Source organism: Mirounga angustirostris, unplaced genomic scaffold, assembly GCF_029215605.1.
Source record: "Mirounga angustirostris isolate CCGP_5_RB_7025 unplaced genomic scaffold, mMirAng1.0.hap1 SCAF_1, whole genome shotgun sequence".
Lineage (NCBI taxonomy): Eukaryota > Metazoa > Chordata > Mammalia > Carnivora > Phocidae > Mirounga > Mirounga angustirostris.
The window spans coordinates 196,441,617-196,468,532 of NW_026991709.1; the positions used below are offsets into that span (position 1 = coordinate 196,441,617).

Genomic DNA, 26,916 nt, shown 5'->3' on the forward strand with positions numbered 1-26,916 from the left:
ATGCTAATTGCACTGTGATCAGAGTGTGGCTTGTGCCTTATGGAATTTATGGAAATTTTTTCTATGAATAATTTTTATAAATGTTCCATAGGCACTGGAAAAGATGTATTCTTTTTATTGGATAAAAGATTTGTCTAGAGCTGGGAGGACCATATGGCCTCGCGAGCGGGGATACTCCATTTACACCTGCTGTCCTGGCATCAACAGCACTCCTTTTGACTATCAGAATGTCCTGATTTAGATGACAAATTATGCTCACCCTATCTGGAGGTAGGAGAGCAAGAGGTTAAGAGCATAGTCTCTTAATCAGGCTGCTCAAACACACGCCTCACCACTCTGTGCCTGTTTCCTTATCAATAAAAGAGGGGTAATGACAGCCCATGGTGAGCGTTCAAAGGTGCTGACTGTTAGTATCTGTCACATCAACCTTAGTCAGATTCTCTAAGTCAGAGTTATTTACCTGATTTAAATATTTCCATCCTTATTCATTTTTGTCTTCCTGTGTGTCAAGAGGCATGTTAAAGTCTCTTGCTTTTATTGTACTTTTATGCTCTCTTTGTATTTCTAATAAATTGACTATAGTAATTTTGAGTCATTATTATATGCATAAGGGTCATGACAATTAGATCTCCACTATAAATTCTACCATGTATCAGTATAAAATGCTCTTTCTATCCCTGTGGAGGAAAAAAAGGGGCTTTCTGGACTCTTGCAAGCTGGAGGCAGAGATGTTTGCAAGGACACGTGAGCTCTGGTGTTGCCTTCTCTCACCAGTTAAGAAGGCTGAATTTGGTCAACTTCCTTTAAACTGAAGTACGTGGACTATGGGAAATTTCATGTGAGTACCATGGGGTAATTAAGATATTATGCATGGAATTATATAGGATTTGCAGTTTAGATGTAAAGGTGGAGCTTACCTGTAACCAAGAGTCACTAGCAAAAAAAAAATACAGGAAACTCCTTTTTAGATGGCAGGCAGTATGCCCATTATTTGGTTAGACCTCATTTCCTGAACCACTGGTCTTCTTGTTTATTTACCACCTTTTTCCTGTTTGATTCACTAGTTTCTATGGATATTTTTTTGTAGTTTCTTATATTACGTTATTCCTTTTTTTTTTTTTTCAATTTTGTAGATGAGGAAATTGAAGTTCAGGGAATTAGGGTGATTTTTCCAAATCTCACAGCTTCTGTTTACCAACCACCTCATCTATCTAATCTATCCATCTATTTAATAGATGAAAGTATTATCTTAAAAAAAAAAACAAGATGGGATCATACATACCACTGACTACTTTAAACCCAGTTAACAAAGTTGTTATATGAAGGTGGTTTTGTGTTTGTCTACTCTTAGAGCCCTCATTCTTTCAATGTGACTTTCCTGGAGGAGCAGAACAACAGAAAAGGAATGGAGAATGCAGGTGTGTTTCCAAGCCTGTGGCAGAGAATACTTAGGACCTCAATGTGCCAACACTTATATCTGTGTTAGAGTTGTGAGCCTTTTCACCTCTACATGAACTGGAGTCTCCTGAGCTGACATTCTTTACTCTGGCCCATTATTTAATGAATTCTGCTTTGCAGCAGCACTGACATACAAACAAATCTAACTGGGCTCTAAGGCTAGAGATGGTGGGCACTGCAAGTCAAAACAGAGTAGTTCCATGGGCATTGACCTACTGGATTTAGGTCTTCTTTGCAATGGCCTGAGCAGACATTTGGTGCAGATGCTCATACACTGACAACAGACACAGCAGATAACAGTCCTGGGTAGATGATGATCCATGGAAAATTGGGAAGGCCTAGGCTAGGAGAGAGAGAAATATGAGCTACTTCCTTAACTGACTCACAAGTGAGAAGCAGTATTTTCATTTGATGTTGTTATATATATAAAGACTTGAGCCTTCTTTTCTCTACTAAAATGAGGAAGGCTGAATGACCCTTCACTCATTTAAGAACAGGTCTCCATTTAAGAATGGCTCCTAAACAAGTACTCTCAACTTGAGGCAATTTCGTGGATAAGGTGGCTATGAAACAAAGACCCCAAAGTCAATGTTCAGAGGAAATGTGTGTCTACCTCAAATATAAGGATAGGGTCCTTTCCAGTCATCACATAAGAGAAGAGATTGCCACCTTATATTTCCACCCTCACAAAGCCTGTCATGTTGTGGGGCATTCTCTGAACCCCTTTATTTTGAATGTCACAGTAGTATTTTGGGTAAGTTACATAGCCTGAAATTATCTCAATCAATGCAAGTTTTAGATGTTTATAAAACTTATCTGACAGAATTGGTTAAAGACCTTTTTTTTTCTTTTTTAAAAGCAAAACTACACAGATTTAGTAATTACCCTTGGATATGACCTCCAAATTGAAGAGCTGGATGTTATTGTAAAGCTCACCTTAAAAGTAGCATAGTAAGCAGCTGTATTATTAAGGTCACATACATGGGCCTACAGGACAAATAAAGACACAGAAACAGCAAGTGTCCAAATATTCAGCAAAAATGTAATTGAGCCTCAAGATGAACTTCTAGTGAACGCATCATAAAGGATTCAAAGACTGATAGATCAAAACCAACCTGATGGAAGTGAAAGACCATGCCTTGGAAAACTGTGTCAGATGACTCAGAAAGTGGCTCTCATGTTGACAAAATCCTGATGACATGGTTGCATATGAAGAATTTGAAAAAAATTTTCTCATAACACATGAGAGTGGGGAAAATGTAATATTTGTCTCAATTTTATATAACATGTGGTTGAATATGTAATGGGTAATATACATTTTATATAGTATGATTTAAAATATAACTAACATAATAGATTTAATATTCTAAGTAGTTATTATCTATTTCATTAAGGTTGGCCTAAAAATGTTTATTTAGGCTGTGTCACACTGTGAATTTGGAAAGTAGTCACTGCATATGCAGAAACATCTTGTGTTTGGTCACATGCATTATTTACGGCACCTTGACTTCACCTTAGTGTTGGCTTTAGCTTTGTAGCACTCCTCTCCTTTTGTGTCCTAGGCTCCAGGTTCGACATGCCCTGTGCCTGCCTGTGACCCTAGTCCCTCTGTCCAAGAGGAAACATATGATATCTATATCAGACTGAATTGCATAGAGTGATGATTTATTTGTGATTTTTCAGGCTTTTGGCTCATTAGGAAGCAACCTAGTTTTCATGCCCTAGCTTCTTGTTGAGATTTTCTTAAAACAACATGGGACCTTCACTTCACACACACATGATATTAAACAACATCTATTAAGCCAGAGGAATGGCTTTGGCAAGAGACACCCAGGAGCTTGAATCTTCACTGGTTGAGGCTGACTGAATAATAAAAGAAATGATGAGAATGTTAACAACTAATGAGATATTTTGCCAATTCATTGATTAAAACTATACAAGGGGTCTCTTATCTTTGCAAAATCCTGTCCTAACAGAGGCTAAAGCACTATTAATAACAATTATTAAATCTTTAAAGCTTCTAATTCAATCTAACAAACATGTGCCATGAAGCTTATTGGAAAATATTGCTTCTCTTAAGGGCTGGATTCACTGTGCTGATGTGGATTTAAAACACTAATCCTAGAGGAATTCCATACTGTGCACAAAATCAATTTTGCAAACATGAAGTTGGAACTCTATTTGACAATTTTACTGTTTTCAAGTGGAAAAATTATCCTACATTTTGATTCTATTAGTCCTTCAAAAAAATTTTTTTTGATAATGATCTTCTGTTGTTTTAGAAGCAATTAGGCCAATTAAGCCTGACAGCATGATTTCAAGAGGGATGCTGAGCAAGCCCCTATCCACAATGAGAATTTGCAGTGAAGCAAGGAATAGCTGATACATGCAAAGAGATGCAATTTGGGAGTGCTACCTATAAACCCTTTGCCCTTGGGAAGGACAGAGTGGAGTAAGAGGATAATGATGATGATTTTGGATTCCTGTTTAGTCCTTTTCAAAGGGAGGAAAGTATATCAAAAAGCAGTTCCCATCAGCCATCAATGAAGAGATTTGGGATATGGAGAAAGTCTGTGACTGATGCATGAAAGGAAGAGAAAACCCACCAAAATTTCCTTTGTAGGTTACTATTCCAAAGGAAGATCCTCATCCCATAAAGTACACAACTCTGAACAGAACAGTGCTTAAGGCAAAATAGGTAATAAGGAGGTCTGGACTTTTATTTTGAAATTAATAAAATGTGGTTAATATACAAAGGCCCAAACTAAGTATAATTGTGAATTAAGTTTATTTCCTGCCTGAATCAGAACAGATAATACAGAAAAATATTCATACAATATTTATGGTGAAGATACATTAACATGGTGATGGACAATATCAGATTTCATTTGGAAAAATAATACTGGGTTAAAACCAAAAGAGGACAGATGTTTTTTTTTAAAAAAATTCTCATAGTTAAAAACACTTACTTTAAAAACTCACTAAACTCATCACAGATCATGTTTTCAGCACTACTATTCCTAAGTCTGTATCAGCAAAGACAGATGATATGCCTGAATTCTGTTCCTTTTCTTCATTTATTTTTTTTCTATTGTTTAATAAGAATCAGGAGGAGATGCACTGCTTCTATAAGGTAGGTCCTCTGGTTAATGAACATTAAAAATAATGCCATGACCAGTTGGGTGTGACTTATGGATCCGTGGTCACAAAAGTGAAGAGTGAAACCACAGCTCCTCAGAAAAACTTGCTTTTCCTCAATTTGACTCATGATCATTCTTTGAAGCAATTTGCATTGGTACCTAGCTCAGTTACCATATCTGGGGGGCAAGTATTAGACAAAGAAGATACTTTTATATCCAAAACACATGAGAAATTACATTATTAGTTTTCCTGTAAATGTATAATAATGTTGGTTAGTCCTAGATAGAAGAGGTAGTACAGAAGTCTATACTACCAGACTTCTAGTTTAGGATAGAAGTTTCCAAATTCAGTTGCTTCAGAATCACCTGGGAAACTTATATATATAGACCTTAGATCAAAATCTCTACATTTTTAAAAAACTCCCTATCCTACATATTCTGGTGGTTCTGTGTCCCACAAAGCTTGAGCACTGCTGCTGTCAAGGGTAGGGCTGGAATGTCTTATGTTGTAAATTATTAATATTTCTGATCTCTATTACTCACGTGTAAACCTTAAGAACAAAATCCTTTTCTTCCTTTAATTCTGTGAGTGACTGTAGAACATCCAGGATGCTGAGGACCGCACAGCCATAGGGTCGCCGGTAGTGCAGGTGAGCAGGGCCTTTCTTTGAATCATTCAGGAGCATCCGGCCTGGAGCACAGCAGAACATACCAGTCAGACTGAGAACTCCAGGCTCCTCTCCAGTATCACCTGGTTGTCATCCAAGGATGTCAAAGCTATAGGCACCTTAGAGATACTCTAAATTGGAAGACTAATTTAAGACTGAAGGGAGCCATCCAAGGATGCAGAATATTTATGTGGAGGAATGCCAAACAGGCCTTTGGCCAGGGCTCTTGCCCTGCACCACATTCAATTAATCATCCTGATTATCTACCTTAATACCAATAGTCCATTTATTAATCATATGAGAATGAACCAGTGGTTTTATGAATTTCTTTGAAAAACAAGTGTGTTAGATTTAAACTTCTTAGGCATATTAAGGATACAGAGTTTTTTAGTTGCCAGGTAAAAACTATGTATGCAAAGAACAATGTGTTATTCTTCCAACCAAATTTTGCTGTCAAAGCTGCTCCTAAACCTCTGCTGGAGCGAAAGTTGTCTCAGAAAGAATGGGAGTTTGCTTTTCCCACCTACCAAGGCTGTGCCTACAGTGGAGGACTTGCAAGAGCAAAACTGGAACCTCAATAAATGCTTAGGAAGTACAGCAAAACAGGTGTCTTGTTGGCAAAGGATTAAAAAATATTCTTTGACAAAAAGGTACAAGATATGCCAGAACCCAAACCTATGGAGGAAGACTTGGTTAGTCATAGCCCCCCAAATTATGCCATATGCTTGAAATAAGGGTGAGTAAATCAACCACAGAACAGTAGCAAAACTAACTTTTTTCATCTTGGGTGGGGTAAAAGTGAAATACCATATATTGACTGCAGTAAGGATAGTAACTCTCATTCTGTGGAAAATAGCACACATACATACTTTTGGATACAAAACACAGCAAAGGCCATTCACCACCTGTTAAGATGGCAACCTGCAACCTGTTGTAAGATCTCTGAAGTGGAAAAGCTGGTACAAAAGGCAAGGCACTGTGATGGAAAGAATGTCAAAAGAGCAGACCACTTGAAATAAAGAGTTTGGGTCCAAAAACAAATAGGGAGCAGAAGATTTCAAGTGAAAAAAAAAATGCTTTCATTTATGTCAAATTCAGCTACCCTAGCAGTTGAGCTTAAGGTAGAGTTCTGCTACAAGCTGGACTCTCATCCTGAGACCTGACATCACAAATAAGAGCTAGAGAGATGATAAAGCTCAAACATAGTAGTAGATACTTATCCCAAAGTGGGCTGGTCTTTAGTCATGTGAACGGATAAGGTCAACAGTACCTATTCGTATCACATGGGCAACTATATATAAATCTCTCTTCATATCTTTGCTGCTCAGATCCTAAGGAAAAAAAAAACACAAGTAAATTAAGGCAAGGAATATACTGAAAATAATTAAAATTTCATTTCGAACCTCATAATCATCTGCTTTTGTTACTTTTAGCATATGTTATAGGTGGGGAGGGGGACTAAAGCACATAGTGGTTTAGTGTTTGTAAGATTCCTGCAGTGAAAGTGTGAATATCTTATATGCCTCTCGAAGTTTATTTTATTGATAATATTTTCCCAGCTTTTATTTAGAATACCCAACAAATATCTACAAGAATTCTCACATTAGAAATCTTCGTAATATTGCCTTATCCATGTTTATTCTAACATCACATAAAAAACATTTTGTAACAAATGTTCAATGCAGAAAAAAATGGGAAAACACCAATAAGCTTATTAATGACTGAAATTCTGAAAGTTTACTCTTTACTAATTTTATGTTTATTCTTTGGTCCACATTGATTATTATACACTAGCTATGTTCCCTTGAGAAGAGACTAATTTGGCCTTAGTGAAACCTCAATAATTTGATCTCGATTTCTAAATTTAGATATGCATCATTTATACTGAAGTATAGAGCTGAAAATAATCTTATCCAGAAAATTCTAAGGGCTTCCTTTAAGTAAACAATCTGATCCAATCAGTAATTTTTAAAACTAAAGTTATGAAAAGAATTTTATACATTAAATTATTTATGTTTAGAACACATTTTGAAATAAAATGTTCATTTATGGGTATGTATTTTACTTTAACATGTTGTACTTAAAGTAATAAAACTTTAATATATACTCTGTTTCAGACTTCTCACCAGGTCAACTTGCTGCTCACTCAGAGACACTGTTGTGAATTAATGATGATTGATGGAATAACCTCTGTCCTTAATGGGACAGTTTCCCAAGATTTCCCTTTTGCTTCTAGGATAAGTTCCGTACTTAGTTCCCTGTCCTTCCCGTCTTTTGATTGGTTCCAGATGCTTTTCTCTTTTTAAAAAAGCAGGGAAAGGGACAAGCAAGTGACAGTTATAATTTCAAATGAGCTCTGAGATCCAGAGTCCCCATGTTTGCTTTATTTTTATATCTTGTTGCAGGGTTAGGACTAGGGTAAGGCAAGCAAGGCACCCAGGGTGCAAAGTTAAAGGAGGTCTTACTCTCAGGATCCTGTGCTTTGCTTGCCTTACCGGAGTCCCAGCTCTGCCCTGTAGAATGGTCCTAAACATATGAAAGGAAAGGAGACATTAAAAAGTAAGGTGCAATGGTGAAATTGAAACTTTTAGATTCTAGATGGTTATGATATTTGACCAAATTCTTGATGGAATAATGAAATATGTTTATAATGAGATAGGTTACAAAATAATTTAAAATAAATGTGTAACTCTGGAATCACAAAGAAATATTTTTACATGAAAGTTGTCTTGAAACTGAAAAAGGATGGTTCAGGCTCCATTTCACCACTTCCTTTAATTTATAAACGGAATTTAAAATGATACCCTCAAAATATCTCTGTATTTTGACACTTATTAAAATGGTTACTAAATACATATAAAAATAAAAAAAAACAACAACCCCAGATTACCACTTTTATGTGCTTTTGAGGGGATTTAAACATGTCTATTTACTGAAAGATATAGAAATGTTTGACACATTTCAAAGTGAAATCGTTCCTCTACATAGCTTGGACTATGTTAATCCAAACTATCAAATAACCAGTATGATGATTAATTCCTACATCTAAGAATTCAAGCCAGTTACCAAAGATGTTCAAACACTAATCAGATCAGTTGTACACAGGAGCACAGGACCTCTCTCTTGGTTCTAAGTGAACGAAAGGAAGAAAACGGAAATATAATTTATGGTATTTTGCAAGTAGATGGAGTAGGGATCGTTTCTGACCATTTTGTACATGGTACCCAGAACTCTCTGTGGTAATTTATTTGAAGTCAATAAATATAAAATGGGAATAATCAGTGCAAAAAAAATTTTATGTGAAATTATTATTTGAGAGTCCCACATAATTTCAATGTGAAAGCTATCCTATTAAATATAAGTGTATGGTTAGACACAGTTACCACAGAGTTACTAAACACTTACTCTTCACAACTAAGTACCAAGTGTGGCTACCCACATTAAAATACTCACAAGACCTGTAAAAGCAAGATGGGAAGAGGGATTCCCACCATTCATTTGGTGAGCAGAGTTTGAATTTAGATTTACTCATTGGAGCATACCCTCCAATCCTACATAATTAAAAGCTGGTGCCCAACTATACGGTAGTCATAGGGCAGTGACTCAGGGCTCAGCATCTTGGGACTCAGTTACTGATGTTCCATTTGAAACACGGAAAAGTCAACTCACTTTCCTGTGCCTGAACTGCCCTTTTTCTGTAGAGATAATGGGATTTACAAATATATAACAAAGCCGATTTATTCATACTTATGTTATAAAAGAAGCAGAAGATATAAATAAATGTAGAAAATATAATGCCAATGAATGCAAGGAAAACAACACAAGTTCATTTTCTGAGTTGGTCACTCAAATATAATAAAAAAGAAACATATTCATTTATTTAAATCATTACTGAGGCCTTAGTATTTGCCAGGCACTGTGTGTGAAGCACTGGATGTCTAATAATAAGTAAATTCACAGACATGCTCTCACACGCTCATACACATAGCCATTGTTTATCATGAAAGTTAGGAAATCACTGTATTAGATATTCACTGTATTAGGCATTCACATAAATATGAAACACCTCCTTCTGGATAAAGTTCTTCCTGGACAGGAAGCTCTGAAATCTAACAAGGTCAGAAAAAACCCAGATTTTACAGAGAACAAGGTTGAGCCATGAATAATGTGATTGGTTTATAATGTGGCTCTGAAGTCTGCTTGAGTAATGCTGCAAAACCACTCAGTTTGTAGGCTTCCCTCTTCTTGATGCTAAGGTAAGCTATCAGGTTGGCACTGACTACAGCTGTGGCTGCATTTTCGTGCGTTACTCTCAAAATCTGTAGCACGTATGTCAATCTGGAAAACCCCTTATGCCCACAGGAGGCACTCAAGTCTTAGATGAGAAAATAGGTTACACCAAAATTATTATTTCATATAGCTTAAAGTAAGACACAAAAATCCTGGCTAAGACAATCTTGTGAAAAAATTTCATGTGCTTTGTAAAAATTTCTCAAATCACTCTTTAGGATCTTAAAAAACAATCCAGGGCTGTACCACAAAGGGAACTACAGAAGTGGTATTTTTAGCAGCCTTGTGTCTTCCCATTGTGGCAGAATAAGAGCACAAGAATGTTATGTGCATCTTTGATTTATCAAGTCACAGCTACAGTGTAGGCCTCTAGGCCCATATAGATAATTAAAATGCTACAAAATGAAAATTTTGATTTACTGTAATTACATTCAAATATCATCATAATTAAGTTCGTTTTTCAAGAGACAAGGACTGTACTCATCATATTCAAAGATAGCACATGCACACAGCTCTGTTTCCACAATGCCAAAGAACAAGGAAGCAATGGTTTCTTTTGCTGCTTTATCAGAGAACCAGGATCTAGGAAAACCTCTAAGGTCACTGAGGCATTCTAGACAGATGGGTGTCTCATTTCTTTCTATTTCTGCTTTCAGAAAGGTGGCCCCAGAGGACCACCTCAATGTTTAGACACTTTCACTTCAGAAGATCTCTCCCAGTATTCTAACCTAAATCCCATTAACTGCAACTTGTACTCTTTCCCTTGTTCTTTTCCTACTGAAGGAACAGTGTTGCTTTTCCCAGACTAAACCATTTTAATTCCCTTAATTGTCTTCATAGGTCTGCTTTACCTGCTCTTTCTTCCAGTATTATCTCCTAAGGTTTGTATGATGAGCTCAAAGATGGGTAAAAAAAAAAAAAAAATTACTTTAGCTTAACTAGACTTACAAATGTTTCTGTACATTTGGAGCATTTTCAATAGAAGCTATCCCTGTGAAAGTGGCTTCTGATTCTGCAGGTAACGTTGTTTGAAGTTTTGAAAGATAAAGTTATAGTAAATGAACAAAGAAGTCAGGTAAAAAATCCAGTTTTATCTTCCAGAGAAAGCCACATATAAGATGCCTAGCTAAATCTCATTTGTGTTTAAGAGGCACACTGTAAGCTCTGAGACACCTGCCACCCATCAATCACGCACCCCACACCAGGGCAGCAGCACTGTGAGACTATCACGCCTCCCAGCGTTAATGGGTCTTAATGTATCTCAGTAGCACTGAAGCAGATCAAAGACTCCACGAGAGTCAAAACTGGTTTAAAATTGTAACATGGTCTTGTTTTCTCCTTCAGCAAATAAATAAACTGAAATAAACAAAGCTGCACACTGCCTTTTGTTTTAAACTAAATAAAAAGCATTTAGTAAATCAGAATCAACTTGAAGAATATACAAGGCAATGTGGTATTGTGAGGCTGAGCACTTTCTAGAAGCAGATTATTACATCTTCTCTGAGCTGATGAGTTTGTGATCCTGGAGACCATGAATGACAGCATGGTTATTGGGAAAAAATGAAAGTATAGGTCATAGTAGGAAAAGACCCTCTATTTGGTATGTGAGAGAGAAGAACTACTTAGTTTGTCTCTCTTTATATGCACTCACTAAAAAACTGCAAAGCTGTAAATTTGGTGGATGCCTTTAGAGAAACTATACTTCTACATCAGAGAAATTCCCAGTGGTCTTGAATAAGACTAGTAAGAAAGACTTCTTTCAGATTTTGTCTGTTATATTAAATAGCTTCTAAAATCTACATTAGTAAAAGGTACTTGATTATATTTCTTTAATAAAAAATCAATTAAAAACTATAGCTGATTTCAGTTTTCTTTAAATATTTCATTAAAACCTGACAGAAACATAAATCAAGTCCTAATCTCCCCAGTGTGTGGGGAGGTAAGAATAAATGCTCGTTTCCAGGGTGACAATATCCACATAGCAGGCCCCTGGGTAGAGTCAACAGCAGAGAAGGGAAAGAGAATTTGCACATACTGTAAAAAGGGCACACATTCGTTCTATCTTCTCTGGGTTCCTTGGCCCACCATTCTTGTTCAGTCTCACCAGAAACCGCTCACTGAAATGTAGGAGAGAGAGACAGAAAAATGTAAGGGACCACATGCTCCAGAACAAATAAAAAGGGCATTTATAGAGAAGCCCTAAACACTTTCAGAACAGCTTATAGTGACAGGAAAGGCCAAAAGTACATGTCTAATGGCAGGACACTATTTTTCTTGCCAAGCAGCATGCAAAGGACACTACAAATTGCCTAACAGCTGTTGCTGTTTATTTGCTGGTAGTGACTCTTATCTCCCTAAAGGTGTGTGCTCCCTGAGAGGAGCAATTAAGACTATCTTCTATTATTTTCCAAATACCCTCAAAGCTCCAGTCATAATGCTAGGCCCATAAAAAGCATATACATTCTCTGATGTGAACACTCAGATCATAAAAATATCCACCATACTCGAGCCAAAAAGATCTACATTACCCAATTTACATCTTCCTATATAACTCTTAAGAATCATTTCAGGAATAAGAAAAAAAAAAGTTACAGGGACTTACAAAAATTTGAGCAAAAAGTCAAAGAGAATAATGTATTATAACTAAAGTTGCAATCAGAATTTAATAGGGCCATTAAAACATTTTATTCCACAAACAACACAAGTTAACTCCTGAAGTAAGTTACTGAATTAAAAAACCAGAGATACAGTGTTTGTGACATCTGGAGAGGTGTCTCCTCGCTCTCTCACTCTTGCCCAGGCTCAGTTTCCTACCTCTTCATCCCAAGGCTCCCCATCAACTGCAACAGGAAAACTGAGCCATGGCAAAGACCACATATATGATTCTGAAAGTAATTTACTTCTCCTGTGCCCAAAGTCACGTACTCACCACATATATGTCAATATTAAAATACTGTCCTAGAATTATAAGATATAATATCAACTTCACAGGTTGCTTACTTTGTTCATGTATTCATTTGTTCATTTAGTCAACAAATAGTTATTAAGTTCTGTGTGCTAAATGTGGGACTACAAATGTGAACAAGATACATACAAGGTACTTTTTTTCATAGAGCTTGTGGTCCTGGTAGACAATTAAATATGCAGAAATGCAGCTCAAAAAATATTTGGGCCAGATATAAACTTGAGATTTTTTTCAGCCAGGGGGTTGGATGGCAATAAGGAGAGAATGTGCATAAAGGAGCAGGAAAAAGGGCTTTGGTCAGAATCCTGAGGGACGTTGATATTTAGGAAAAAAGAGGTAGAACTAGCAAAGTAGACATATGGCGACAAATAGAAAAATAAGGAGGAGGTGGGATGCTATGTTAGTCAAGGGAAGAAAATGTCTGAAAGCGGAGGGAGGGGTCAGTGAAGTCCAAGGCTAGTGAGAATCACATGAGACAAGCACAGGAGTGCCCCCTGGCTGTTCAGAACAGAGACTACTGTGATTCTTGCAATAACTGTTTTAGTGGAATGGTAGAGAAAGAGCCCAGTGTGAGGAGTAAGAAGTGAGGAGGCAGAAACAGTAAGTCTAGACCACTCTTTTTTTTTTTTTTAAGACTTTATTTATTCTTTTGAGAGAGAGCTAGAAAGAGCAGGAGCTGGGGGTGGGGTCAGGTGGGTGGCTGGGGAAGGACAAGGCTGAGCAGGGAGCCTGACATGGGGCTCAATCCCAGGACCCTGGAATCATGACCTGAGCTGAACACAGATACTGAACCAACTGAGTCACCCAGGGGCCCCATAGGCTACTTTTTAATAAATGGCTATGGAAAGGTAGAAGTGATGAACTTACAGTTGAATGGGCAGGTTGGGTTGAGGGAGGTCTTTATTTTTTTTTATTTTTTTTAATTTTTTAAAAAGATTTTATTTATTTATTTGACAGAGACAGAGATAGCGAGAGCAGGAACACAAGCCCCGGGAGTGGGAGAGGGAGAGCAGGCTTCCTGCCGAGGAGGGAACCCGATGTGGGACTCGATCCCAGGACCCTGGGATCATGACCTGAGCCGAAGGCAGACGCTTAACAACTGAGCCACCCAGGCGCCCATCTTTATTTTTTTAAAAACATTTTATTTATTTATTTGAGAGAGAGAGAGAGCACAAGCAAGGGTGAGGGGCGGGGGGAGAAGCAGGTTCCTCACTGAGCAGGGAGCCTGATGCAGGACTCGATCCCAGGACCCTGGGATCACTACCCAAGCTGAAGGCGGACACTTAACCGACTGAGCCACCCAGGCGTCCCAAGGGAGGTCTTTATTAACATGTGGAATAATACACATGTTTATACTTAATTAATTGTCAGTAAAGGCACCAAAATTCAGTAAAGGAGCACAGTAATCTCAACAAATACGCTTAATAATCCATATGAAAAAGACTAAACTTTGATCCTTGCTTACAAAAGAGTAACTTGAATGGATCATAGACCTAAACATAAGAGCTAAAACTATAAAACTATAAGAGGAAAACACAGGAGAAAAATGAAGACAAGTACCTTTGTGTATTTTATTCACATTTGTATTTCCATATTTAGCATACAAGAGAAAAATCTTTGATCTCAGATTATTAAGTGAATATCATGAATCACAACAAAATGATAAACGGAACTTTATCAAAATTAAAACCATCTTCTCTTGGGAAGACACTGTTAAAGTAAAAAGACAAGCTATAGACTGAGAAAATATTTACAAACACTCATCTAAGAAAGGACTGTATTAAGAACATATTATGGAGTTCTGAGAGTTCTTTATAAGTAACAACTCAATTTAAAAATGGACAAAAGATCTGAATAGACCCTTCACCAAAGAACATACAGGGATGGCAAATAAGCTCAAGAAAACATCCTTAATCATTAAAGAAATACAAATTAAAAGCACAGTGAGATACCACTACACACCTATTAGAATGGCTAAATTAAAGACTAAATATACCAAGGGTTGGTAAGAATGTAGAGCAACTAGACCTCGCATAAACCGTTGAGGGGAGTTCAAAATGGTATCACCAGTTTAGAAAACGGTCTGACAGTTTCTTATAAAGTTAAACGTACACTTATTATATGATCCAATCACTCTACTCCTAGGTATTTATTCCTAGGAGAAATGAAAACTTATGTCCACACAGAGACCCATATGTGAATATTTATAGCAGCTTTATTCATAATAGCTAGGAACTGTAAAGAACACAAATGTTCATCAGGAGATGAATGGACAATCCATATAATAGAATATCTATACAATGCAATATTACTTCACAATAAAAAGAACTACTGATATGTATAATAATATGGATGAATCTCAAAAACATATGCTAAGTGAAAGAAGCCAATCAATCACAAAAGACCATATACTGTATGTCCCCACTTATGTTATAATCTAGAATAGACAAAACTATAAGGAAGGAAACCAGATCAGGAGTTGTCACGGCTGAGGAAGGAGGGCAGGGATTGAATGCAAAGGTGCATGAAGGAACTTTCTGGGGTGATGAAAGCTTCTACTTCTTGAATATGGTGGTGATTTCACAACTATAAATTTGTCAAAACTCACCAAACTATGTATTAAAAAGAGTGAATTTTACTACATGTAAATTACAGTTCAACAACCTGACTTCAAAAAAAGATGGGGTACACCTAACAACATTTACTTCTAATAGGACAATGTCTGTAGATGGTGAGATATTGAAGACAGAAGAAACAGAGAAAATAATTGGCAAAGGAAAAAGAGATTCCCACCTCCTTGGGAAACTCAGAGAACCAAGGAAAGAAGGAAGGAGGAAACAACAGGTATAGACACAAATAAGTTAGTAGTTTTAGTAATGGAAAGTTGAGGTGTATCAAAGAAACAGGAAATAAGAGCATCAAAGTAACATTTTTCTGTCACTGTAGTTATCTATCCTAACATGTATATATGCATTTAACAACCACTCAGTTAGCTCTTAACTTGGTATATGAGTAGAGAAACATTTTTAGGAAGTTTATGTCTTTTCCAGAGAATTTATCATTACTTCTGCACTCTTTGTTGAAGGAACACCTGCAACTGCTCTCACTATCACATTACCAATCTCTCAAGGACAGACATCTACCAAGCAGACTGCTGCTGGAGCTGCTAGACCCACAGAAGGGTATATGGTTTGGAGGGGCTACATCAAGCTCTGGTCCAAAGATAAAAGGGTACATAAAACAAATTCCCGAGCGGACAGGGTTGCTGGCCCTACAGAACCCAAGAACTTCCCTTTCTCCTCAACAGCAGGAGGAGGCCCCTGAGTTTTCATAGTGCCCACAAGACCTTCACATGTCCTAGAGCCTTTCATGCTTCTGGTTTCACCTGGCCTTCACAATTTGTGAAACTGAAAATAACTGTTTTTTTTTTCCTCATTTCATAGGGCTTTGGGTACACATCTAGTTATTTCCTGTTTTGCTAGCTTCTCCAATGGGTATGATAAACAAATGATGCTTTCTGCTAACATTCAAACTATTTGAAGGCAAATACCTATCCAATGTTTCCTGAAGTGGTCAAAAAAAGTGGAAAATACTGCATTAAACACAGTTAAACAAGGTTTTACCCTCTAGAAGTTCTCAGAGGCTTAAATGTTATTATGTGTTTTGATACCAATGGGACCGAAGACATCTGACCCCACAAGCTGCTTTTATGGAAGGCAATGGAGTCTGTGCAAAGTTTGATAAATGCTGATAGAATCTTCTTGCCAATGAGAACTACAGCAACCACTCATATTTCCCAAAGGTATGAAAGGAACTGTGGCCAAAAGAGTAAAATTTATTAATGAGATTTTACGAACATCCTCTATATGAGAGCAACAGGTCAGGTTTTCTCTTAAACAATATGGGCGAGAAAACTCCAATTCTTTCAAAAGAAAAAAGAGATGGTGTTAAATTCTTACTTTTCAATAAGCAACATTATAAGAGAACTTCTCCATATTTAGTTGTTTTTATGATGAGCTATGCATGAACAGTATATGAAGTTAAATTAATTTCATAATTTCATAGTATTGAGCAAGTTGCTACAAATGAATTCCATAATTTGAATCTGTGGCAAGTCTTATAGTATCTTAATTTTAAGATCACTTGATTTTATGAAATTTTAATTCACACACTCATACACATCTCCATGGATAGCTTTCATGCATCCCTATAGCAAATGTTTGGTGACCACCAATAAGATGCCAGCCTATGTTGAGGCAGAGATAGTCTCTGATACTTAGGGAGAATATTTCCTGAAGACTCTGTTTTGGAAATACAAGCATTCTCCTCAAGTAATTTCAGAAGAATTCTCTCAACTCATTCATTTTAATCTTCATGTTTCTCATTTGGTCCTCTGTGGAGATGGATGGCAACTACTTAGCATCTCTTTTGTGATAACCTCCCAGGTGCTTAAAAACAGACAAGTAGCCCCAAGGCCATAGTACATAGCACAACCAACAGATTAAAAAATCTCCAGTATTTCATCACAGATTCATTTTCCAATTTAGATCACTTGGTTTTATTTCTCAAGTTCTCAAGTTTTCCCACTTCATTCTGAAGCACAAGAGCAGAAATGCATAAAGGGGTTTCATAAAGGCAAATCAGTACTGTGGTTTTCAAATTTATTTTTAGTATCAGCTTTTCTTTTCAACAAAACCTCACACTGTTCAATATATGAAAAATTGATAAAGACAGCTACTTTGGTTGAATTGGGGGGTAGGGGGACAGGCGGGAAAGAATCCTCCCTACTTAGGCCTTTCTCCTAATCACCACCTGTCCCTGAGACACTTCAGGGCTCCAAAGAACACTTTTATAACTATTATTACAATTCAAGGATTCTTTCCAGCCTTCTTCCCTCCTTTTCATTCACTTCAACAAGTGCTCATTAGCCTCTACCATATTTCAGAAACTGAGCTAGATACTGGGAAATAGAGAAATGAAATGGTCCCTCCCTATCCTCAAGGTTTTGAGTCTACTAGGAGAGAGACACACATAAACTCAAAATTGCAACATAATGTGAAAATGCTATAATTACACAGAAAGGGGCTGCTGACAAGTTCTACTGGGATGAGGATAGGCTACCCAAATGAGATACTGTAAAGGATTCTTGTAATATTGCTAGGCTTTCAGCATTTGGTGAGGGGTAGTTAGAGATGGAGAGAAGGGGATTCTAGGAGAGCGCTCCAAGTGCAGACTCTCAGAGGTCTGAGGCAGCTTGATGGGGGGAAGGTTCCAAGCATGAGTTAGGAGGGCACTGGAGAACCGGGGAGCGGTCAAAGGTACTATGCAACACAGATGGACAAATCCAGAGGGGACTTATGTGAGGGTTCTCCTAACTTGGCTGTTATCAGGAGTAACTGGCAGCTTATTAAAATATAGATTTCTGGACTCCATCCCAGGTCTTCTGGATCAGAATTTCTAGAGGAAAGGACTCAGAGGACTTCTGGGGAGAGTGGAAGAATCTGCATTTTTTTAAGAATTTTATTATGTTATGTTAGTCACCATACAATACATCATTAGTTTTTGATGTAGTGATCCACGATCCATTGTTTTTGTATAACACCCAGTGCTCCATGCAGTATGTGCCCTCCTTAATACCCATCACCAGGGCTAACCCATCCCCCCAGAACGCTGTTTGTTCCTCAAAGTCCATAGTCTCTCATGGTTCATCTCTCCCTCTGATTTCCCCCCTTTCATTTTTCCCTTCCTTCTCCTAATGTCCTCCATGCTATTCCTTATGTTCCACAAATAAGTGAAAACATATAATTGACTTTTTCTGCTTGACTTATTTCACTTAGCATAATCTCCTCCAGTCCCATCCATGTTGATGTAAAAAATAAAAAAAGTTTCAGTTGTTAGGATTAGCAAGTTTGGAAAACCCCATTATGGGCCTTAGAAAGGCCCGGAAAGTTCAACTATGAGAAGCAGTGTTGACGTCCTAAGTCTAAATGATCACTTGGGCTGCAGGGTTGAAAGCAAGTTGGTAACATAGAAAATACTCCAAAGACAACTGGAATAGCTCCAGCAAGCTATGATGCTTGGGAACAGAAGAGAGGAGAATGGATGTGAGCGGTTGATTGGCTGTGGTAGTCAGCCAGGGAAGATATAAAGTTCAGACATGTACGCTGAATTTAGAGTCTCTGTGGGATATGTAGGTGAACAAAAAAACAGGCAGATCAAAGCCCACGTCTGAAGTTCAGGGAAAAGACATGGGTGGGAGATGAAGCTCCGGGTATTCATCAACTTACTATACAGCAGCAGAAGCAGCCGCTGAATGAGTGTCTTTTATGGACCAGGCGTTATTTAAAGTATTTCTTTTCTTGCCTAATTGTACTTAATCCTCATAACAGATATTTCATCTCTGAAGAAACAGTCAGAGGGGCAGAGTTCCTGGCTTGAGATCAGAAAGTAGAGAGAGAACAGTAACACTGGAATTCTAATTTGAATCTGTTTGACTTCAAAGCCCATGCTTTATCTGTATTTCATCTTATGAAATGCGCATTGGAAAAAAAGTGGTGCGGGAGAGGATGGGGGTTCCGTGGGTAATGCTGCAAACTACATCTTGCCCTAGAGACACACAGTGTCTGTGTCACATAGGCTCCCAGAGGTGCTGCCTGAAGGAAATCCAGCTAGCCCCATAATCCCTATTACCTACATGGGACACTTGACCCCTCTGATTAGAAAACTTATGCCAAGCCCTCATCCCAGTTCTGCTGGTGACACCTAGTCTGTTTAACATTTATGGCACTCCCACCCAGGAGACTAAGAGGTGATGGGAACAATGGTTTGCCTGATTTGGAACAAGCAGAGACCTGAATGACAAACAATCCCAGGATATAGATTCTTTTCATGTTCTTTAAAGCAAAAGAGACACATGAGTAAACCTGTTATCACATATTCTTGAATGTTTATAATAGCATTTTTCTAATTATACAGCCCCTAAAGGGTCTTTAGAAATCATGTACTTCTCATGAAATCAAACTAAATGGTTACTTAATGATCAGTTAACTATGTGAAAAGCTACAGTTGTTTTTACTCTAATGATTTATGCTTTTATCCCAGGATCAGGCTCCCAATTCTAACAATATGTAGATGAATAAATGGGGGTGCAAAGAGGGTGAGGTTCTGTTGACAGGACAGCACAACAGGTCATCTTTGCTGTCTCCAACATTCAAGTCAAAATGCTTCTAAGAAAACTGTACATCCATGTGGGGAAATTGGGGCATGGAGGGAATGACCCTGCCTTCTATGTGTTTTGCTAATTACGTCTCTGAGGTCTACAGAAGTAGCACACTTATATTTGTCAGCTGTAGGTCAAGCAGTCTGAAGTGTGATAAGAAAATAACCATGCTAGCCCTTGATGCCAAATAAGCAATGTTAGGACAGTGGTTGCTTCTCTGTATTCAGAAACAGCTTTTTTGTCTGGTGTAGACAAATGCACCCTTCATAGATAGGTCCTTTGTAACTTCCCAAGAGTAACCCAGACCTAGTGTTTCTGAAAGAAATGCTAAACAAATTAATAAATGAATGTTGAAAAAAACAATTTAGCTAAGAACACTTTCATCAAGTGTATAGAAAGAATGCTACTTCGTAATTTATCTGACTATACTTAAATATATGGCCAAACCAACAGACACATGAAAAAATGCTCAACATCACTCGGCATCAGGGAAATACAAATCAAAACCTCAATGAGATACCACCTCACACCGGTCAGAATGGCTAAAATGAACAAGTCAGGAAACGACAGATGTTGGTGAGGATGTGGAGAAAAGGGAACCCTCCTACACTGCTGGTTGGAATGCAAGCTGGTGCAGCCACTCTAGAAAACAGTATGGAGGTTCCTCAAAAAGCTGAAAATAGAGCTACCCTATGACCCAGCAATTGCACTACTCGGTATTTACCCCAAAGATACAAATGTAGTGATCTGAAGGGGTATGCGCACCCCAATGTTTATAGCTGCAATGTCCACAATAGCCAAACTATGGAAAGAGCCTAGATGTCCACCAACAGATGAATGGATAAAGAAGATATGGTATATATACACAATGGAATATTATGCAGCCATCAAAAAATGAAATCTTGCCATTTGCAACGACGTGGATGGAACTAGAGTGTATTATGTTAAGCGAGATAAGTCAGAGAAAGACAATTATCATATGATCTCACTGATATGTGGAATTTGACAAACAAGACAGTGGGTCATAGGGGAAGGGAGGGAAAAATGAAACAAGACAGAACCAGAGAGGGAGACAAACCATGAGAGACTCTTAATCTCAGGAAACAAACTGAGGGCTGCTGGAGTGGAGGCGGGTGGGAGGGATGGGGTGGCTGGGTGATGGACACTGGGGAGGGTATGTGCTATGGTGAGTGCTGTGAATTGTGTAAGACTGATGAATCACAGGGCGCCTGGGTGGCTCAGTTGGTTAAGCGACTGCTTTCGGCTCAGGTCATGATCCTGGAGTCCCAGGATCGAGTCCCGCATCGGGTTCCCTGCTCTGCAGGGAGTCTGCTTCTCCCTCTGACCCTCCCCCCTCTCATGTGCTCGCTCTCTCTCATTCTCTCTGTCTCAAATAAATAAATAAAATCTTAAAAAAAAAAAAAAGACTGATGAATCACAGACCTGTACCCCTGAAACAAACAATACATTATATGCTAATAAAAAAATAAAAATAAATAAAAAAATAAAAGGAGAAAAAAAATATGGCCAAGCATTATCATAGAAAAATAAAGCATTTAAGAGCAAATCACTGATAACATGATCCAATGTTTTCCTATTTATTTATTATAATGTTTCCCAATTTATTTACTATGTAAACTGGAAAGGCTTAAACAAATGCTAAAGTGTGCTTGCTCTCTAAGGCTTCAGGGAAAAACAATGTCTTGGCAGTAATACAGAAAAATGACTATCTTTTATGAAAGACCACACATAACATAGTCCAATCATGGTGCTTCCTAATGGATAGTCTACTAACTAGAAAAAGATAACCTCAAAAATTCACTCTCTCACTAGTAGGATCTGACTGCAAGTAAAACACACTTTGAGCAAACATCACTCTCTCCAGGAATTCAGTGCATGAAACTCTCCAGTCTTCGCAGTTATGCTTCAGAATTTCTACACAGCATAACGGAAATGGAATAAACACACACCAAGATTTTGAACAGGATGACAGCAGTTATCTACACATGTACCACACTTTATAGAGTTTGTCAGCATTTTCTCATACATTACCTCATGTGATATGCAGGAACCTGGCAGGAGTACTCCAAATTTTCATTGGAAAGACTATCTTCCTGACCCTGCTCCCTTCCTCCCTCATTACCTACATTTACATTGATAATCTTTTGTTCTGTGCTTTCTAGCTCTTTGTTCAGAATAGGAACATTTTGTCTTTTAAATTTCATTCCTTTACTCACTACACCTATTTTTCTCTGCTGGGCATGAGAAAGAGCAAGAAGAATATATATTCACAGATAAAAGAAAAATCATAGCATTTGCCTGAGGTTTTTCATGGTCTGCTCTAACACACACACACACACACACACAGACACATACACACACACACACACACTCCTACAGATTTGGCCTATATTGTAACTACATAAGTCCTTTAAGGATACCAGAATATACATTACTTATACTTATTAACTTGTTCTTGTTACTATTTCCGTTGCTGCTTCTGTGCTTCAATGAGGCAAAATTTTTCTGTTATAATATATTATATGTCAAGAGGGCATCCTGATGGGAATAGCAGAGCCTATAGAAACCAAAATAAATATACACAGGAGAAGTAGAAAAAATCTTGATTGTTTTCTGAGTGGAAGCTAGAAGACTGAGCCAACTTGAAAGCCAAATGAGTATTTAAATCTGTGATGAGCACTGGGTGTTATACGTAAATAATGGATCATTGAACACTACATCAAAAACTAATGATGTACTATATGTTGGCTAACTGAACATAATAAAAAAATAACTCTGTCTGACATTTTACTAGACATTTTCTTTTAAAGAATAAGGCTGAGAAGGGCGCCTGGGTGGCTCAGTTGGTTAAGCGACTGCCTTCGGCTCAGGTCATGATCCTGGAGTCCCGGGATCGAGTCCCACGTCGGGCTCCCTGCTCGGCGGGGAGCCTGCTTCTCCCTCTGCCCCTCCCCCCTCTCATGTGCTCTCTCTCATTCTCTCTCTCTGAAATAAATAAATAAAATCTTTAAAAAAAAAAAAGAATAAGGCTGAGAAGCCCAGGGATAATCTCAAGGAACAATAGCAAATAAAGATTTCCTAAGTACTAAAACTTTGACAGTATTTAAAAGCTCTAATTTTTTTCAATTAGTTTAAAATATAGGAACAATGTAACTATGTCAAATTCTTTTTTATTCTCCGTTAATATGGGACAACTAGCAATATTATTTTTTAAAAGATTTATTTATTTGAGAGAGAGGTAGAGAGTGGGCAGGGGGAGGGGTAGAGGGAGAGGGAGAGAATGAATATCCAGCAGACTCCCTGCTGACCGTGGAGCTAGAAACAGGGCTTGATTCATGACCCTGAGATCACAACCTGAGCTGAAACCAAGAGTCAGACGCTTAACTGAGCCATGCAGGAGCCCCTAGTTATATTATTTTAAAAACAATATTATAGGGGCACCAGGGTGGCTCAGTCAGTTAAGCATCTGTCCTTGGCTCGGGTCATCATCCTAGGGTCCTGGGATTGAGCCCCACACTGGGCTCCCTGCTCAGCAGGAAGCCCGCTTTTCCCTCTCCCAATCCCCCTGCTTGTGTTTCCTCTTTCACTGCCTCTCTCTCTCTCTCTGTCAAATAAACAAATAAATAAAATCTTTAAAAAAAAATCAATATTATAGTAACACAGCTAATAAGGTATAGAGACAAGATTTCAACTCATGTCTGGATTCTCCGAAGCCTGTACTCATTCCAATTGTCTTTCTTCATATATACTTAAATGGTGAAAATAACAATATTGATCAAAAGGAAATAAACCACCTTGAAAGTAGCTACATGTCTCTAAATATTACATACCTATAAATGTACACAAATGTATACATCTGAGACTACGAACGACTCTCTTGTTCTTAATTTTCCTCCTTTGTTTCATGTCTTTCCTTCCTCTAGGTATTCTGTGCACACAGACTCAATCTATCCTTTCTGCCATGATCCAGCACAACCAGTTCAGCAGATCACTCAGCCTACCAGGTTCTATGCTGTGCTGTACAATATGGTAGTGCCACTAGCTGCATGTAGTTATTTGTGTTTGAGCTTAATTAAAATTAAGTAAAATTAGAAATTCACTTCTCGGTCAAACTAGCCACATTTTAAGTGTTAAATAGCCACGTGAAGCTAGTGGCTACCAGGAACACCATAATGTTCTGCTATACACAGAACATTTCTATCATCCTATAAAGTCCTACATGGTCTGTGGGGGGTCACTGGGACAAAAGATTCTGTACTACTGCATAGCAGCACTATTCCAAGGAGCAAAATTATAATGCTAGCAACACTAGAGTCAGTATACATAGGTGGGGTTTGAGGGCTGGAGGAAAGTTGTTCAGAGGGGCCAGATCTAGGAATGGCACTCCCTGGATGCAGGCGTTCTTAGTCCCTAAGGCTTAGAAATGGATGGGCATGTGAGAGGTAAGTTGACCTCTGAAAACCTAGCATAGATAAGGAAGTCTGTGGTCTGCACATGGCCCAAGTGAGACAGTCTGAGACATCAATAGCCAGGGATATGTGACAAGAATCCAGGAAGTCAGATAGACTATAAAGAAATGGCAGTGAGCAGGTCCCATGTGGTCTGCCCTTTGGCCCTTTTTGAACTTTTTGTTGAGAGTGGGGCAGCCTTGAAAGCTAGATATGTGCATAGAGTACTTGCAGTCTCATGAAAGAAGGTGTACTAAGGTCAGAGATTTGCTCTACCTGTGCTTGCGGCTGGGACAAGGCAGACAGATATTTGTGTAGGCTTGGAATGGGGATTTGGCAGTTTCTGAGTACTTTGATCAGTGTAGGCTATACAACATTTTTCAGTAAACATAATCTCTTCTCTGCATTTACAGCATTGTAGTACAAACTCACCACACATGTTAAGACATACTTAGCTATCTCTGGCCTGCCAGCCAAGGTACTAGAGGGCACTCTTATAGCACAGTCAGTTTACCTTTTCCACATATTGTACGTATCTACTATAGAGTGAGGTGGGCCAAAAATGAATGGGCAGATTCTGAAGCCCAGGCCCTCTGGGAACGTGTCCAGGTATCTTCAGTAGCCTTCCATCTCTAGGCACTCCAACCTCCAGGTAAGCCTGAATTATCACCCCTATATGTATCTTCTGCAAACATAGCTTGAACTATATGACTTCCTTTCTTAAAAAAGAAACCTTCAGTGCTGCTCCAGCTCTGTAGATGAAGCTCCTAAGCGTCCACCTGGCAGTCCAGACCCTCTAGCATCTGTCTTCTTCCTGTCTCCCTAAATTCTTTTATTTCCATCAACATACCTTGTTTCAGGCCAGATGGGTCTGCTTGTGTTTCTCTAAAAGTATTCTTTTTTCACTGCATCCTATCTCCCCACTTCTCTCTTCTGTGCAAACCCTGCCTATCCTTTGTACGGTCATGGAGGCTTCTATGGCCCCATCAGTCAGAAAGGATCTATTCCTCTGCTAACATCTAACCATTTATGGCAGTGCCTCTGACAGGCTAGCATTAGAGCTGGTGTGTACATATGTGACACCTTCTCTGTGCAGAAGAGAGTCAACATAGCATGCCTGAGACTGCTGTCTTAGAAAGGTATGCTTGCAAGGTCAGCCTTTGCCTGGCACCTGGGAATTTGGTTCTTGAAGAGTTCCCAACAGTTAAGGGTGGCTCACTGTGCCTAGACTGTTTCTGTGGGGCAATATGGCTTATGCTGAACATTTGCTTCCCTTCTGGGAATTTTTATATGGTAAGCAAAGGCTGCCCATGTGACAGCCCCCTATAAACACTGCGTGCTGAGTCTCTAAATGGGCTTCCTGGGGGCTGAGACACTGCACAGATACTGCTGCATTTTTACTGCTGGAAGAGTGTGTTCTGTGTGATCCCCTCATGTGAGGCAGAAAGCATAAGTCAGCCTGCACATGGATTCTTCCAGGCTCTGCCTGTGTTCTCCCTTATGATCCAGCTCTGTATCCTATGTCACTGTAATAAATCTCAGCTACGAATACAGCTATATGCTGAATCCCAAAAGTCCTTCTAATGAATGGCCACTAGGGGTTGTCCTGGGGATCTCTAACACATCCTTTAAGTCCAGTGTCCTTGTCTGCAAAGTAGCAGGGACAGTACCTCCTGCAACCCTCAAACAATCAAGCATAGAAGCTTACAACTAAATAAAAATAAACTTTACCTAATAAAATCTTCTTGACTTCTAATGACTTTATGTTTATAAGGACAACACAATTAAAATACCAAGGTAGCTGAGAGCAAAATGAGAAATAATAAAGGGGTAGTTTTCCCCACAGAAGGCTCCTATCTGTACACACACAGCTTTTTCCTGCTTTAAAGGCTCTCAAGAGCTTCACAGCAATAAATGAATATTCTGAATGTGCCTGCTGCTGCCATAGAGCTCTGATGACATCTTAGTGTCATGAAATCTCTCTGCTGTCCTGTCACCCAGGCAAAGCTGGCAGAGATCCTGCTACTGAGGTCCCAGGGAGGGCTGCCTGCCAGGTGTCTAGCAAAAGCAAGGTCTCTGTGGTGGGAAGAATCTTTGCAGTGGCAACCGACCTTTATTTGCCCTTTCTGTCTTTCACAAGCCCAGCTAAAGCATATAAAGAACACTGATGTTTAGATTCAAGAGCAAAGCTTAAACATGTATAATAAAGATGATAACTGTGAATATTTACTGAGATTTACTACCTTCCAGGGCTTTGTTCTAGGGACTGCATTGTCACTTTAATTAGGGAGACACTACTACTTTTTTTTTTTTTTCCAAACAAAAGGTCTCATATTTATTACTGAACCAACCTACTGGTGTAGCAGCATAGTAACAGAGAAAAATCATCTCCTCAACAAAACTTGTCTGTTGTTCAGGTAGTAGTGATGTTTACAGAGTGATACAATATGAGCAAGTGACCTTCATGCAGTATAAATATGTATGCCATCTCATGTGTGATTCCTTATAGACCCAGTTTGGTGGTTCTCCAATGTCTCCTCTTGGAGTTGTACTTGATTTTATTACCAGTTTTCATCCAAATCCACTGGGGAATGTGATGATTCTGCTTTTGTTTCTTGGCCAGGAATCACCCGATCCTGAAATTCTTGGGAAAAGATATGGCAAGGAACAGTCAACCACACACACCATGATGGCAGAGAAAAGGCAA

General features: G+C 38.5%; 1 protein-coding gene across 1 annotated transcript in view; it reads right to left on the minus strand.

Annotated features, from left to right (window-relative positions):
• The window catches only part of DOCK3 (dedicator of cytokinesis 3), a 568,243-nt gene that overhangs the window by 110,765 nt on the left and 430,562 nt on the right, over nucleotides 1-26,916 (minus strand). The window contains exons 10-12 of the mRNA XM_064595595.1: nucleotides 11,592-11,673; nucleotides 6,537-6,597; nucleotides 5,142-5,289 (exon numbers count right to left, since the gene is read on the minus strand). Of these exons, the coding sequence (XP_064451665.1) occupies nucleotides 5,142-5,289; nucleotides 6,537-6,597; nucleotides 11,592-11,673 (291 nt within the window). The remainder of the gene's footprint in view (nucleotides 1-5,141; nucleotides 5,290-6,536; nucleotides 6,598-11,591; nucleotides 11,674-26,916) is intronic.